The sequence below is a fragment of the Lithobates pipiens genome, unplaced genomic scaffold, assembly GCF_037356315.1.
Source record: "Lithobates pipiens isolate NorthernLeopardFrog02 unplaced genomic scaffold, aLitPip1_a1.2 Scaffold_1, whole genome shotgun sequence".
Taxonomy (NCBI): domain Eukaryota; kingdom Metazoa; phylum Chordata; class Amphibia; order Anura; family Ranidae; genus Lithobates; species Lithobates pipiens.
In genome coordinates, this window is record NW_027507685.1 from 92077796 (window position 1) to 92092346 (window position 14551).

The 14551-nt window shown below is 46.1% G+C and overlaps 1 protein-coding gene across 1 annotated transcript in view; it reads left to right on the plus strand.

Annotated features, from left to right (window-relative positions):
* PHKA1 (phosphorylase kinase regulatory subunit alpha 1) overlaps positions 1-9808 on the plus strand; it is a 140602-nt gene extending 130794 nt beyond the window's left edge. Inside the window, 4 exon segments of the mRNA XM_077485894.1 lie at positions 4690-4863; positions 4959-5012; positions 7316-7516; positions 9321-9808. Of these exon segments, the coding sequence (XP_077342020.1) occupies positions 4690-4863; positions 4959-5012; positions 7316-7516; positions 9321-9494 (603 nt within the window). The 3' untranslated portion in view covers positions 9495-9808.
* Positions 9809-14551: the final 4743 nt, after the last annotated feature.

Genomic DNA, 14551 nt, shown 5'->3' on the forward strand with positions numbered 1-14551 from the left:
CCTTTCACTGATGTTATGCATCAGAGTCCGCCAACACTTAACCCTCTCCCACACCTCTTCCTGGGGTGAAGGCCACTGATTCACTGCAGCCATTCATCTCAGTTTTGTTGTCACCTTTTCTGCATGGTGATAACTCCAGCTTTTACCCCTACCTTCCCCAATTTACCAATGTTACGCACCTAAGTCCCCCATCAGGTGACCCTTGTCTGCAACCCTTCCCAAAGTGAAGACCAAGGATTCACAGCAGCAGATTATCCATCACATTGACCAGTCTTGTTGTCACCGTCTCTTCGATGTCATCACACCATCCCTTACCCGTAGCCCCCACTATCCACCAATTTTATGCACCTAAGCCTTCATCAGCTGACTCTTGCCTGCACCACTGCAGTTCATCTACAACATTGACTGGTCTTGCTGCCTTCTGTCCATGATTTTGTCTGCATAGTGCTATCATGCCATCTACCCCTTCTTTCCATCATTTACCAATGTTATGTGTGACGGACCGCTTGGTACCCATCCTGGGTGCCTCCATCAAGATATCAAGGTATTATAGCTGAGAATTGCATCCAATACCTAGACAACACTAGCTTAGGTGCAAACTGGAACTGCCTTTATTGTAAACTCACAAAGAATATCTACCGCACAAAATCAGGTAAGATCTTGATCACATTATCCGGACCTAAACAAATCAAACTGTAAACAGTAATAACAGTACATCTAATGAACAACTAACATAAACATAAACACATCTAATTGTACAATAAGCTAATTAACTAGTCACCTAGACAAGCCTAGGTGACTCAGATCACTGCCCACCCAGACAGTGCTTTGACTAAACCCCACCTCAGACTGTCTGGCAACAGTTTGAGACAAAACAATGTTTTTCCAGCAGTCTGAAATAGTGGAATTAATTTATCTTCATAACTTTGAGGGATATTGTTGATAAATATTTCTGTCCCAAGTGGGGGAGCCCAGACTAAAACCCAGTCTGCAGGAGGGCCACCATATTTGCTCTGACCATTAACCTGTACAAGATTAATATTACACCTTTCCATCCATTCCAGAAGAGAAGCTTTATTGTCTTTATTCAGAGAATTAATCCAAGCCTCGCTGTCCGCATTCATCAGGTTGTTGTCCACCATTAGACAATGATCTGCTCTCTCCATGGGATCAGAGGCTTAACTGAGCTCTTTACCATGCCCTGACCAGAAGAAGCAGACAAAATCCCCAGTCTCCTCCATGGGCCATAATCAGTTGGGTAGGAGGCTAGCCCCTAGTCCCCTCCAAAAGCCCCTGTCCAGGTTGGGTTTGTCACATTATGCACCTGAGTGCCCCATCAGATGACCCTTGTCCGCAATCCTTCCCAAAGTGAAGATTCACTGTAGCAGTTTACCTAAGGCACTTTCCAGTTTTGTTGTCACCTTCTTCCCATGATGTTATCACACCACCCCCTGCCCCTTTCTTCCACCATTCACCAATGTTACGCACCTAAGTCCACCACCAAAACCTAACCCTTTCCCGCACCTCTTCCTGGAGTGAAGACCAATAATTCATTGCAGGAATTCATCCATGACACTACCCAGTTTTGTTGTCACCTTTTCTGCATGGTGATATCACACCACCGTCTACCCCTTTCTACCACCATTTACCAAATTTTTGCACCTGAGCCCCCCCATCAGATGACCCTTGTCCACTAGTCTTCCAAAGTGAAGACTAGTGGTTCACGCAGCAGGTTATCCATAACATTGACCATTCTTGTTGTGTCCTTCTCTCTGATGTCCTCACGCCATCCCCTACCCCTTCCTTTCACTGTTCACTAATGTGAACGTTATCAACCAACCCTTGCCTACACTGCTTCACTAGAAGGAAGACCAGTGATTCACCACTGCATTTCATCCACAACTTTGACCGGTCTTGCTGCATTCTGTCCATGGTGTCGTTACGCCATCCCCTCCCTCTTCCTCATTATATTCACCAATGTTACACTCCTGAGTCCGCTGTCATATGACCCTTGTCTGTACCTCTTCCTAGAGTGAAGACCTATGATTCACCACAGCAGTTTATCCAATCCACTGACCAGTCTTGTTGCCACCTTCTCTTCATGATGTCATCATGCCATTCTCTACCCCTTCATCCCACACTTCCCCAATGTTACACACCTGAGTCCATCATCATGTGACCCTTGGCTGCAGGACCAATGATTTACTGTAGCGGTTAAACTATGACACTGACCAGTCGTCTTGTCCTCTCCTCTCCATGGTGTCATCCCTCCATCCTCTACACCTGCCTGCCACCCCTTTTTCCATGACTGCTCTTGCTTGAGTCTGCCGTCACCTTCTTCTCGCTCGCATCTGTTTCCAGAATGGAATAAAGAGCATTGATTCACTGCTCCAGTTCGTCCTCGACACTGACTAACCTTGTTACCACTTTCTCTCTAGCATGTCCCACCATCTTCTACCCCTTCCTCCCACCAGTCACCAGTATAACTTCACCTGAGTCTGCCATTACATGTCCCTCACCAGAACCTCTTTCCAGAGTGAAGACCAGTGGTTCTATGATTCAATTCACTGACACTGACTGGTCTTCTTGCCACCCCCTTTCCATTATGTCATCACAACGCAGAAGTCTTCAAGAACTTGCTAATGACAGCCCATAGGAGGTGGCCATGTCACAGGGAGTGACATAGGCTCTTGAAGGTGGACGCTTACACGCTGCAGTTCAGAAAAGAGAAGGCTTGTGGCCTGTTGTGTCACATGACCAAGAATTTAGGTAAGTATTGGGAGTATTTAATGTTGTTTTTTAAAAACTATAATGGGTATAATTTTGTGATTAACTACCCTAAAACTAGACTGCTTTGGTACTGAATCTGCTGTTGCCTGCCTGTTGCTTACACAAATTGCTGGACCTGATTACTCTCTTGCCTTCTGCCTAGACTTGATTTCTCTCTTGCCTGACACTTGTCTTGTCCTCTGCCTGGACTCGACTTCTCTCTTGCCTGCCTCAACCTCTGCCTGGACCTAACTACTCTTGCCTGTCACCTGCTAAGACTTCTGCCTAAACTTGACTACTCTCTTGTCTACTGCCTGCCTCAACCTGACTACTCTTGCCTGCTTTAACCTCTGCCTGGACCTGACTACTTTTTCCTGCCAAAACCTCTGTCTGGACCTGACTACTCTCTTGCCTTCTGCCTGCCAAGACCTCTGCCTGGACCTGACTCCTCTTGCCTTCCACCTCTGCCTGGACCTGACTACTTTTGCCTGCACCCTGCCAAGACCTCTGCCTCGACCTGCCGCTTGCCTCGACCTGACTACTCTCTTGCCTGCCGCCTGCTTCGACCTGACTACTCTCTTGCCTGCCGCCTGCTTCGACCTGACTACTCTCTTGCCTGCCGCCTGCTTCGACCTGACTACTCTCTTGCCTGCCGCCTGCTTCGACCTGACTACTCTCTTGCCTGCCGCCTGCTTTGACCTGACTACTCTCTTGCCTGCCGCCTGCCTCGACCTGACTACGCTCTTGCCTACCTCGACCTCTGCCTGGACCTGACTGCTCTTGCCTACCACCTGCCAAGATCCATGCCTAGACTTGACTATGCTCTTGCCTACTGCCTGCCTCAACCTGTTTTCTTGCCTGCTTTAACCTCTTCCTGGACATGACTACTCTCTTGCCTTCTGCCTGCCAAGACCTCTGCCTGGACCTGACTCCTCTTGCCTTCCACCTCTGCCTGGACCTGACTACTTTTGCCTGCACCCTGCCAAGACCTCTGCCTCGACCTGCCGCTTGCCTCGACCTGACTACTCTCTTGCCTGCCGCCTGCTTCGACCTGACTACTCTCTTGCCTGCCGCCTGCTTCGACCTGACTACTCTCTTGCCTGCCGCCTGCTTCGACCTGACTACTCTCTTGCCTGCCGCCTGCTTCGACCTGACTACTCTCTTGCCTGCCGCCTGCTTCGACCTGACTACTCTCTTGCCTGCCGCCTGCTTCGACCTGACTACTCTCTTGCCTGCCGCCTGCTTCGACCTGACTACTCTCTTGCCTGCCGCCTGCTTCGACCTGACTACTCTCTTGCCTGCCGCCTGCCTCGACCTGACTACGCTCTTGCCTACCTCGACCTCTGCCTGGACCTGACTGCTCTTGCCTACCACCTGCCAAGATCCATGCCTAGACTTGACTATGCTCTTGCCTACTGCCTGCCTCAACCTGTTTTCTTGCCTGCTTTAACCTCTTCCTGGACATGACTACTCTCATGCCTGCTGCCTGCCAAGACCTCTGCCTGGACATGACTACTTTCTTGCCTATCTCTGTGATCAGCGCGCACACCTTACCCTTCTGCCCAGTAAGTACTCAATGGTGTGTTTCTGTGAACCACAACCTAACCTGGGTTTTTAGGTTGTCACTCCATGCCTCGGATGAGCCCATGTCATCTGCCAGGGGGTACCATAACTGCTAATGCAAACTTTTCTTGGACCTTTTGGGGTGAAAAACAGATGGCCTCTCCATAAGAATGAATGGAGATCCTACCAGCATGTGCAGAAGAAAAGCTTGATGGGAGATCCTTTAGTGGTGGCTAAGCTCATTGAGGATCAGGAAAGACTAGGTGGGGGGGGGGGGGGGAACTACACTAAAGGAACAGTTATGGTGAAATTGTTTGTTTTTATTTTCCTGATCTATCATCTGCGTTCCTTCCTCAGAGGCCTGGCGATTCTCTTTCTGCCTCTGGTGACATTTTCACCGCAACCTCATCCGATGACGATAACGCCTCGGACACCCGACAAGGGCAGTGGCTCCGCAGAAGGAGACTGGATGGGGCTTTGAACAGAGTACCAGTTGGCTTCTACCAGAAAGTCTGGTCAATTTTGCAGAAGGTGAGGGTTTTATACATATTCTTTAAATTACAAGAAGAGTCATGGAGAAGCCAGAGTCTCGCAAATGTTTATTTTATTTTTTATTTATTTTTCAGTGCCATGGATTGTCAGTGGAAGGGTTTGTCCTGCCTTCTTCCAGCACACGTGAGGTATGGCATTGCATAGAGTCAGTGCACCCAAAATTGGCATTTTAGCTTTAGCTTTGGATTAATGCTTGATTAGTTTCTTGTCTGCAATGTTTTAAAGAACTCTTTAGAAATTTGCAGAGAAAACCAAAATAATAAAGTATGCAAAATGCTTACATGCAGCATTTTTCCACTCCATATAAAGTTCTCTATTCACTTGCAATGGGCCTCTGAACCTACTAGCAAATTTGACTTCTTTAGGAGGTTTAATTCCTCAGCATTCCACCTCTTGCCATGTCATAGCCCTCTCCAGTCGGTAAAAGGCCAGAAAAGCAACTATGCACAATGCTTATGTGAAGCATTTTTCCATTCCATATACAGTTCTCTATTCATTTGCAATGGGCACCTGCTAGCAAATTTGACTTCTTCAGGAGTGTTAATTCCTTAGCATTCCACCTCTTGCCATGTCATAGCCCCCCCCCCCCACCACCCCCACTAGGAGTGTCTAATTAGTTTCTGTGCTGGCCCAGCTTCTCTCTCGTTGCATGCCATAGCCCTCTCTTATTCTGGAAGTGTCTAATTTCTGTGCTGGCCCAGCTATTCCCTCCTTGCCCGTTATAGTAATCTCCTCCTGTTAATTCCTCAGCATTCCCCTCTTGCCATATCATAGCCCTCTCCCCCTCTGGGAGTGTCTAAATAGTTTTTGTGCTGGCCCAGCCCCTCTTCTTGCATGTCATAGCCCATTCTTCCTCTGGGAGTGTCTAATTACGTTCTGTGCTAATCTAGCTCCCCCCGTCTTAGGATCATCTGGAGTTGCCAACACCACGTCCAAGGTGGTAGGTTGGTGGTGTAATCCTGGGAACCACAACCTTCTGGCTGGAGACCATTAGGGTCTCTAAGTCATAACTCCATACCTCGGGTGAGCCCATGTCACCTGCCAGGGGGGTACTGTAGAAGCTGCACAGCTGCTGATGCAAAATTTCCTGGCCAGACTCTGCAGAATCCCCATTCTTGCCTATCATTATTCTCTCCCCCCTCTGGGAGTGTCTAATTACTTTCTGTGTTGGCCCAGCTCCTCTCTCGTTGTATGCCATAACCCTCTCCTCCTCTGGGAGTGTCTAATAACTTTGCTGGCCCAGCTCCTTCCTCCTTGCACAACTTTACTCTCTCCTCTTCTGGAAGTGTCTAATTTTGATGCTGGCCCAGCTATTTCCTCCTTGCCCCTCCTTTCGAAAGTGTCAAAGTGCTTTTTGTGCTGGGCCAGCTCCTGTTCTTGCTTGTCAAAGCCCTGCTTCGGGAGTGTCTGTTCACTTTTTTGCGCTTCCCCAGCCCCTTCCTCTTTGTGTCTTCTGAGGCTGCTGAAATCGCATTCAAGATGGTGGCACCCAACAGCAGTCCCAGGGCTTTTGGATGTCTGATAGAAAAATGTGACTTCCTCAGGAGCATTCATTCCTAAACACAGTCCCCTCCCTCCTTGCCCATGTCATAGCCCTCTCCTCCTCTGCGAGTGTCACACTGTCTGTGCTAGCCCAGCTCCTCCCTCCTTGCATGTTGTTGCCCCCTCTCCTATTCTGGTAGTCATACTGTTTGTGCTGGCCCAGCTCCTCTGCCCCTCCCCTCCCTACATAATGTTTTAATTAAATTCTGTGCTGACCCAGCTTGCATGCCATAGCTATCTCCACCACTGGGAGAGTCATACTGTCTGTGCTGACCCAGCTCCTCCCTCCTTGCATGATGTTGCCCGCTCTCCTATTCTGGTAGTCATACTAATTGTGCTGGCCCAGCTCCTCTGCCCCTCCCCTCCCTACATAACATTTTAATTACGTTCTGTGCTGACCCAGCTCCTCCCAGCTTGCATGCCATAGCCCTCTCCACCACTGGGAGAATCAAGCTGTCTATGCTGGCCCAGCTCTTCCCCTCCTTGAATGTTATTGCCCTCTCCTATTCTACGGTCTGTGCTGGCCCAGCTCCTCACTCCTTGCATGTTATTGCCCTCTCCTATTCTGGTAGTCATACTGTTTGTGCTGGCCCAGTTCCCCTGCCCCTCCCCTCCCTAACGTTTTATGTAGCTGCTAGGGAGAAGGATAGTATTTGAGTGTCAGGTTTTAGTCTTCTGGGGCTGCTGACATCATTCCAAGATGGTGGCACCCCGCAGTGGTCTCAGGGATTTTGAATGTCTATACAGGGGAAATGGTGTGTATAAGATACTATAAATGCACATATAATTGTACGGGAAAATAAACGATGTGGTGTTGGGGTCTCTTTAAACCGTTTACATTTTTTGCACAATTTTGTAGCCGATTTAAATTGAATTTTGCTAATTACAGATGACGCCGGGCGAGTTGAAATTCTCAGCACATGTGGAGTCCGTCTTGAACCGCGTGCCTCAGCCGGAGTACCGGCAGCTGCTGGTGGAGGCCATATTGGTCCTGACCATGCTTGCTGAAGTGGATATACAGAGTGTGGGGGGAATCATCCATGTTGAGAAGATTGTTCGCATCGCTAATGAACTCTTCTGTCAAGAGCAGGTCAGGAGCCGTCCTCTTCCCATGTATAATAGATTACATCCAGCCCATGGTGTGTGCAACGTCATCTGTAGTGATCACATCTGTGGACAGAATACCATCCACATTCCGACACCGGCTGACGTGTTATTACAGAATTTATATCCAAGTTTCCTAATCTTTTTTTAAGTCACAGCGCCCTTAAAGTATGCAAAATCTGGAGGCCCCCCCCCGGTCCCCCCCTTCTTATCAGAGGTCCCCCCTTCTTATCAGAGGTCCGCCCCCCTTCTTATCAGAGGTCCGCCCCCCTTCTTATCAGAGGTCCGCCCCCCTTCTTATCAGAGGTCCGCCCCCCTTCTTATCAGAGGTCTGCCGCCCCTTCACATCAGAGGTGCGCCCCCCCCTTCACATCAGAGGTGTGCCCCCCTTCACATCAGAGGTGTGCCCCCCCTTCACATCAGAGGTGTGCCCCCCCCTTCACATCAGAGGTGTGCCCCCCCCTTCACATCAGAGGTGCGCCGCCCCACCTTCACATCAGAGGTGCGCCGCCCCCCCTTCACATCAGAGGTCCGCCGCCCCCCTTTCACATCAGAGGTCCGCCGCCCCCCTTTCACATCAGAGGTGCGCCGCCCCCCCTTCACATCAGAGGTGCGCCGCCCCCCCTTCACATCAGAGGTGCGCCGCCCCCCCTTCACATCAGAGGTGCGCCGCCCCCCCTTCACATCAGAGGTGCGCCGCCCCCCCTTCACATCAGAGGTGCGCCGCCCCCCCTTCACATCAGAGGTGCGCCGCCCCCCCTTCACATCAGAGGTGCGCGCCCCCCCTTCACACCAGAGGTGCGCCGCCCCCCCTTCACACCAGAGGTGCGCCGCCCCCCCTTCACACCAGAGGTGCGCCGCCCCCCCTTCACACCAGAGGTGCGCCGCCCCCCCTTCACACCAGAGGTGCGCCGCCCCCCCCTTCACACCAGAGGTGCGCCGCCCCCCCCCTTCACACCAGAGGTGCGCCGCCCCCCCCTTCACACCAGAGGTGCGCCGCCCCCCCTTCACACCAGAGGTGCGCCGCCCCCCCTTCACACCAGAGGTGCGCCGCCCCCCCTTCACACCAGAGGTGCGCCGCCCCCCCTTCACACCAGAGGTGCGCCCCCCCTTCACACCAGAGGTGCGCCCCCCCTTCACACCAGAGGTCCGCCCCCCCCCTTCACATCAGAGGTCCGCCCTTCTCCTCCTCGCATCAGAGGTCCGCCCTTCTCCTCCTCGCATCAGAGGTCCCCACCTTCTTCGCATCAAAGGTCTCTTCATCACATCACACATCCCTCCATCACAATAGATGCCCCCCCCCCCCCTCAACACATCACACATCCCTTCATCACATCAGATGTCTCCTCCCTCCTCATCATATCAGACATCCCTTCAGCACAATAGATGTCCCCCCACCCCCCCAATCACATCAGACATCCTTTCATAACAATAGAGGTCCCCATTATCCCATTATTTATATCAGAGGCCCCACATCACATTGAAGGTTCCCCTGTGCATCAGAGATCCCCTATACATGATTCCCCCCATCACATTGGAGCCCCTTTCACATCAGAGGCCCCCCCCATCACATTAGATCCCTCACATCTCATCAGAGTCCACCAGTGATGGGGCCACTCCCTTTTTAGATTGCTAGCTCTCATGGCCAACGCTCTCCCAATCCTCTTGTATTTGGAGACTGGACCTTCTCCCTTTTTCGAATAGTGCCGCACTACCCGCAGGCGCTCTATAATTCCCGTTTATTAATAATATTGTAGCGTTCCTTCTTTTTTTTTTTTTCCTCTCGGCAGAAAGTGCTCGGCGCAGATGACACCATGCTGAAAGTTGACCCCGGAACTGGAATCTGCTGCTTGCTCTACGACAGTGCCCCCAGCGGACGCTTCGGCACAATGACTTACCTCTCCAAATCGGTGGCCATCACCTTGCAGGACTCTCTGCCGCACAGCGGCTGCTCCATGCAGTGACCGATGGACAGTTCCCACCCCAGGAATGCACTTTTACCACAGTCACCTTTTTTTTTTGCCTTGCCACTTCTTGAGACTTACTCCAGTGTGTTATCTGGTCACTGATTGGACGATTCAGTGACTTTGGTTGGCCAAGTAGCCCAAATATCGTACAGTTTACAGAAACAGACTGCAAAGCAATAATGATGTGAGCTTGTCATGTTGGACTTCATGAACAGAAGCCTGGCTCTAGTATCCCGCTACTAAAATCTAGCCTGTGCAGCCACCATGTTTTAAAGTGTATGTCCGGGCGAAATAAAAAAAAATTAAAATTGGTACTTTTATGCAATGCATGCACATTTCCCATGTATTGTCCCTTTTAAAATGTTGCAAATACAAGAAAAATATCTGATGATCTGCCAGAAATCAAGTGAGCACCTAACTTCCTGTAATGAGGTCACAACGCTGCCTCTGCTGCACTGAAATTCGAAGCTGTGTTCTCAGCCCCGCCCAGTCCTCCTCTGTCATACATAAGCCCTCACATCTCCATAACATAAAAGGGAGGAGCTCTGTAGTCCAGCAGAAAACTGGGCAGGTCTGGCAAAACTGCTCAGCGTAGATGAGTGACAACAGAAAGAAAAGCAAGTGATTTATGGAGTCTCCACACCCCCCCCCCCCTTTTTTTTTTTTTTTTTTTTTTTTTTTTATATTCAAATTCTTATTAGATTTTTCCTTTCTTGTTTTTATGTTTGTGTTTTTGTTTTCTTTATTTGTTTAATTCTTGTTTTTTTTTCTTTGTGTTTTATTTATATTTTCCATGGTCTTTTTAATTATTTTGTTTTTCATTTGCTTTGGTTGGTTTTTTTTATGTTAGCTTTTTGTTTTAAATTTTTTTTTCTTGCTTTGCTCTTGTTTTTGACTTTTTTCTTTTATTTGTATTTTCCTGGGTCTTTTTCCATTTTTTGTTTTTCATTCGCTTTGGTTGTTTTTATTTTATGTTTGCTTTTTGTTTTGCTCTTGTTTTGCTCTTGTTTTTTACTTAATTTTTTTTTTATTTATATTTTCCTGGGTCTTTTTTACATCTTTTGTTTTTTTCACTCTTTGGTTGTTTTTTTTTTTTTTTTTATGTTTGCATTTTGTTTTCTATTTTTTTGTTTTTTGTTTTTTGTTTTGCTCTTGTTTTTGACTTTTTATTGTCTTTTATTTATATGTTCCTGTGTCTTTATCAATTTTTTGTTTTTCATTCTTGTTTTATGCTTGCTTTTGTTTTCAATTTTTTTGTTTTTGTTTTTTGCTTGTTTACTTTTTTGTCTTTTTTTTTTGTTTTGTTTTTCAATCTTGTTGTTTGCTTTTTGTTTTCTATTTTTTTGTTTTGTTCTTGTTTTTTTATGTTTGCTTTCTATTTTTTATTTCATGTTTTTTTATTTTCTTGGGCTTTTTTATTTTTCATTTTCTTTTGGTTGTTTTTTTCATTTCGTTTGTTTTATTATTTTTTTTTATAACTAGGGATGCACCAATTGTGGATTTTTATCGGCAAGTACAAGTACCGATACTTTTGTTCAAGTACTCGCCAATACATTGTGGTGCGATATGCGTCTATACAAAATTAATGGGGGGTGCAAATTGCTCTGAAAATAATTGCATGCCATTTGAACAGGAATGCGGTGCAATTCCTGTCTGAATCGCATGCTCCCCCACTCCTCCTGTGTTGGACCCAGGCTTGTCTTCCTGTTTATAGCCTGGGTTCACACCAGAGCGGTGGGGGAAACCGCATACCATTGAACAATTCCTGTTAAAATTGCACACGATTCTCTGCAGTGTAATTTGCACCCCCATTCGTTTTGTATAGATGCAAATCACGCCGCAAAGTGCCGGTTTTGGTTATCGGGAGAATTTTCACGAGTACTTGTGAAAATGCTCGCTATCAGCACTGATGCCAGTATCTGTGCATCCCTATTTTTTCCTTTTCTTCAGGGTTTTTTTTATTTTTTTATCTTTTTTCGTTTTTTATTTTTTTTGGGATTTCTGGCAAGATCAATAGGTATCTCACTGTATTTTCAGCATTGTTACATTGCGTTTTTTTTTTTATTGCACAGACATACGCATTAAGTAAAAGAACTTAAATGTTGCATGAAAAGCATTTGATTTTCCCACTCATTGTCTAAACTACCTAGGGGTGTATAAAAAAAAATAAAAAATTTTTTTTTTAAAAAGCTGGTAAAACTGCATATACAATCGGTTTTATGCCAATAACAGAAACATCGATTGTTAGGCTATTTTTTTTTTTTTCTCCAGACCAAATGTCATTCAGTCATAAAAAAAAAAAATAGAGCCACTAGAAAATGAATCAGACGATCGTAGTAAATATTTATTTCCTATTACTTGTTAAAAATAAATAAATATATATATATATATATATAATATATATATATATATATATATATATATATATATATATATATATATATATATATATATATATAATGTATATTTCCTATGAGTACCTCCATCTAGTGGCCATAATGCAGTAATTTCCTGAATTGCTCTATTCTGTATGAATGAATAACATTCAACCTGGAGAGAAAATGGCGAAATAACTGGATAACTTTTGAGTCCCCCCCCCCCCCCCGCAGAATGAATGTATATGCAGTTATATGTATATATGTTATGAAAACACCCCGTAGTGTCGGCGTATTGTAAAGTACAGCTATTAATGTTGCACTTTTCGACTATATACTGTACATTGCCGTGTATTTTATATGTTTATCATTTCATCCTTCACCAGGAAGGAAAGCCAAATCGCTCGATGAAAGCAATCGTGGTCGGAGATTGTGGACTTTGCACTGTTATTATTGTAAAAGTATATAGAGTTAAATTCAAATTACAATCTATAGGATCTAAATTGTCTTTTATTGGATTATTCTTTTAAAGGGAATCTTTTTTTTGTTTTCGGTTAGTATGCATTTTAAATTATTAAGTTTGTTCTAAAGTTATATTTCATTAAGACTTTCACGTTTTTACATGTTTTTCTGTGTTCTCGTGTTATGATTGTGCTTTATTTATATAGATTTGTAGAGGTTCCAGCTGGTGGCTACTAGTGCATCATCAAATAAAAATGGCCGACACATAGAGACTTTGGTCACCGTGAGATAACTGACCGCAGCAACAGAACGGTAAAGGCGAGTTGATGATCTGCTGAACGGGAGACATGGCATATGGAAATACAGTTGCCAAAATATGTCTGGGCAAAATAAACAAAGTGTATATATAATTACACACAGTGGGGAGAACACTGACGATTTTGCAGGTTTTCCTACTCGCAAAGCCTGCAGAGGTCTGTTATTTTTAATCACAGGTGCTCATCAACTGTGAGAGATGGAATCCAAAACAAAAATCCAGAAAATCAACATTGTATGATTTAAAAAAAAAATTATTTGCATTTTATTGCATGACAATAGTATTTGATCACCTACCAACCAGTAAGAATTCCAGCTCTCACAGACCTGTTATTTCTTTCTTTAACTGCTTAAGCCCCAGAAGATTTTACCCCCTTCCTGACCAGAGCACTTTTTGCAATTCGGCGCTTTAACTGACAATTGCGCGGTCGTGCGATGCTGCACCCAAACAAAATTGACATCCTTTTTTTTCCCCCAAAAAAATAGAGCTTTCTTTTGGTGGTATTTGATCACCCCTGCGGTTTTAATTTTTTGCGCTATAAACAAAAAAAAGCGTCAAATTTGAAAAAAAAATGCAATATTTTTTACATTTCGCTTTAATAAATATCCCCTAAAATATATATAAAAAAAAATTTTTTTCCTCAGTTTAGGCTGATATGTATTCTTCTACATATTTTGGTAAATAAAATCACAATAAGTGTATATTGATTGGTTTGTGCAAAAGTTATAGCGTCTACCAAATAGGGGATCGTTTTATGGCATTTTTTTTACAATTTTTTTATTTTTATTAGTAATGACGGTGATCTGCGATTTTTATCGGGACTGCGACATTATGGTGGACACATCAGACACTATTATGGGACCATTGTCATTTATACAGCGATCAAATGCACTGATTACTGTGTAAATGACACTGGCAGGCAAGGGGTTAACCACTAGGGGGTGAGGAAGGGGTTAAGTGTGTCCTAGGGAGGGATTCTAACTGGGGGGATGGGCTTCAAGTCGCAGAACAGCGATAACCACTCCCGAAGTCAGAACGGGGAGATGCCTTGTTTACACTTCCCCATTCTGAGGCTCCGTGACACGATCGCTGGGAGACTGGCGGACATCGAGTTTGCCGGTCCCGCTGGCCGCTATCCCCGCCTCTTAAAGGGGGACGCACAGGTACGCCCATTTGCCCACGGCTGCCATTGTGCCGACATATATCTGCGTGTGGCGGTCGGCAAGTGGTTACCTGTATTAACTGAACCTGTTTGAACTCGTTACCTGTATAAAAGACACCTGTCCACACACTCAAATCCAACAGACTCCAACCTCCACAATGGCCACGACCAGAGAGCTGTGTAAGGACATCAGGGATAAAATTGTAGACCTGCACAAGGCTGGGATGGGCTACAGGACAATAGGCAAGCAGCTTGGTGAGAAGGCAACAACTGTTGGCGGAATTATTAGAAAATGGAAGAAGTTTAAGATGAGGGTCAAACTCCCTCGGTCTGGGGCTCCATGCAAGATCTCACCTTGTGGGGCATCAATGATCATGAGGAAGGTGAGGGATCAGGCCAGAACTACACAGCAGGACCTGGTCAATGACCTGAAGAGAGCTGTGACCACAGTCTCAAAGAAATCCATTAGTAACACACTATGCCACCATGGATTAAAATCATGCAACGCACGCAAGGTCCCCCTGCTAAAGCCAGCCCATGTCCAGGCCCCATCTGAAGTTTGCCAATGACCATCTGGATGATCCAGAGGAGGAATGGGAGGTGGTCTAATGAGACAAAAATAGAGCTTTTTGGTCTAAACTCCCCTCGTCGTGTTTGGAGGAAGAAGGATGAGTACAACCCCAAGAACACCATCCCAACCGTGAAGCATGGAGGTGGAAACATTCTTTGGGGCTTCTTT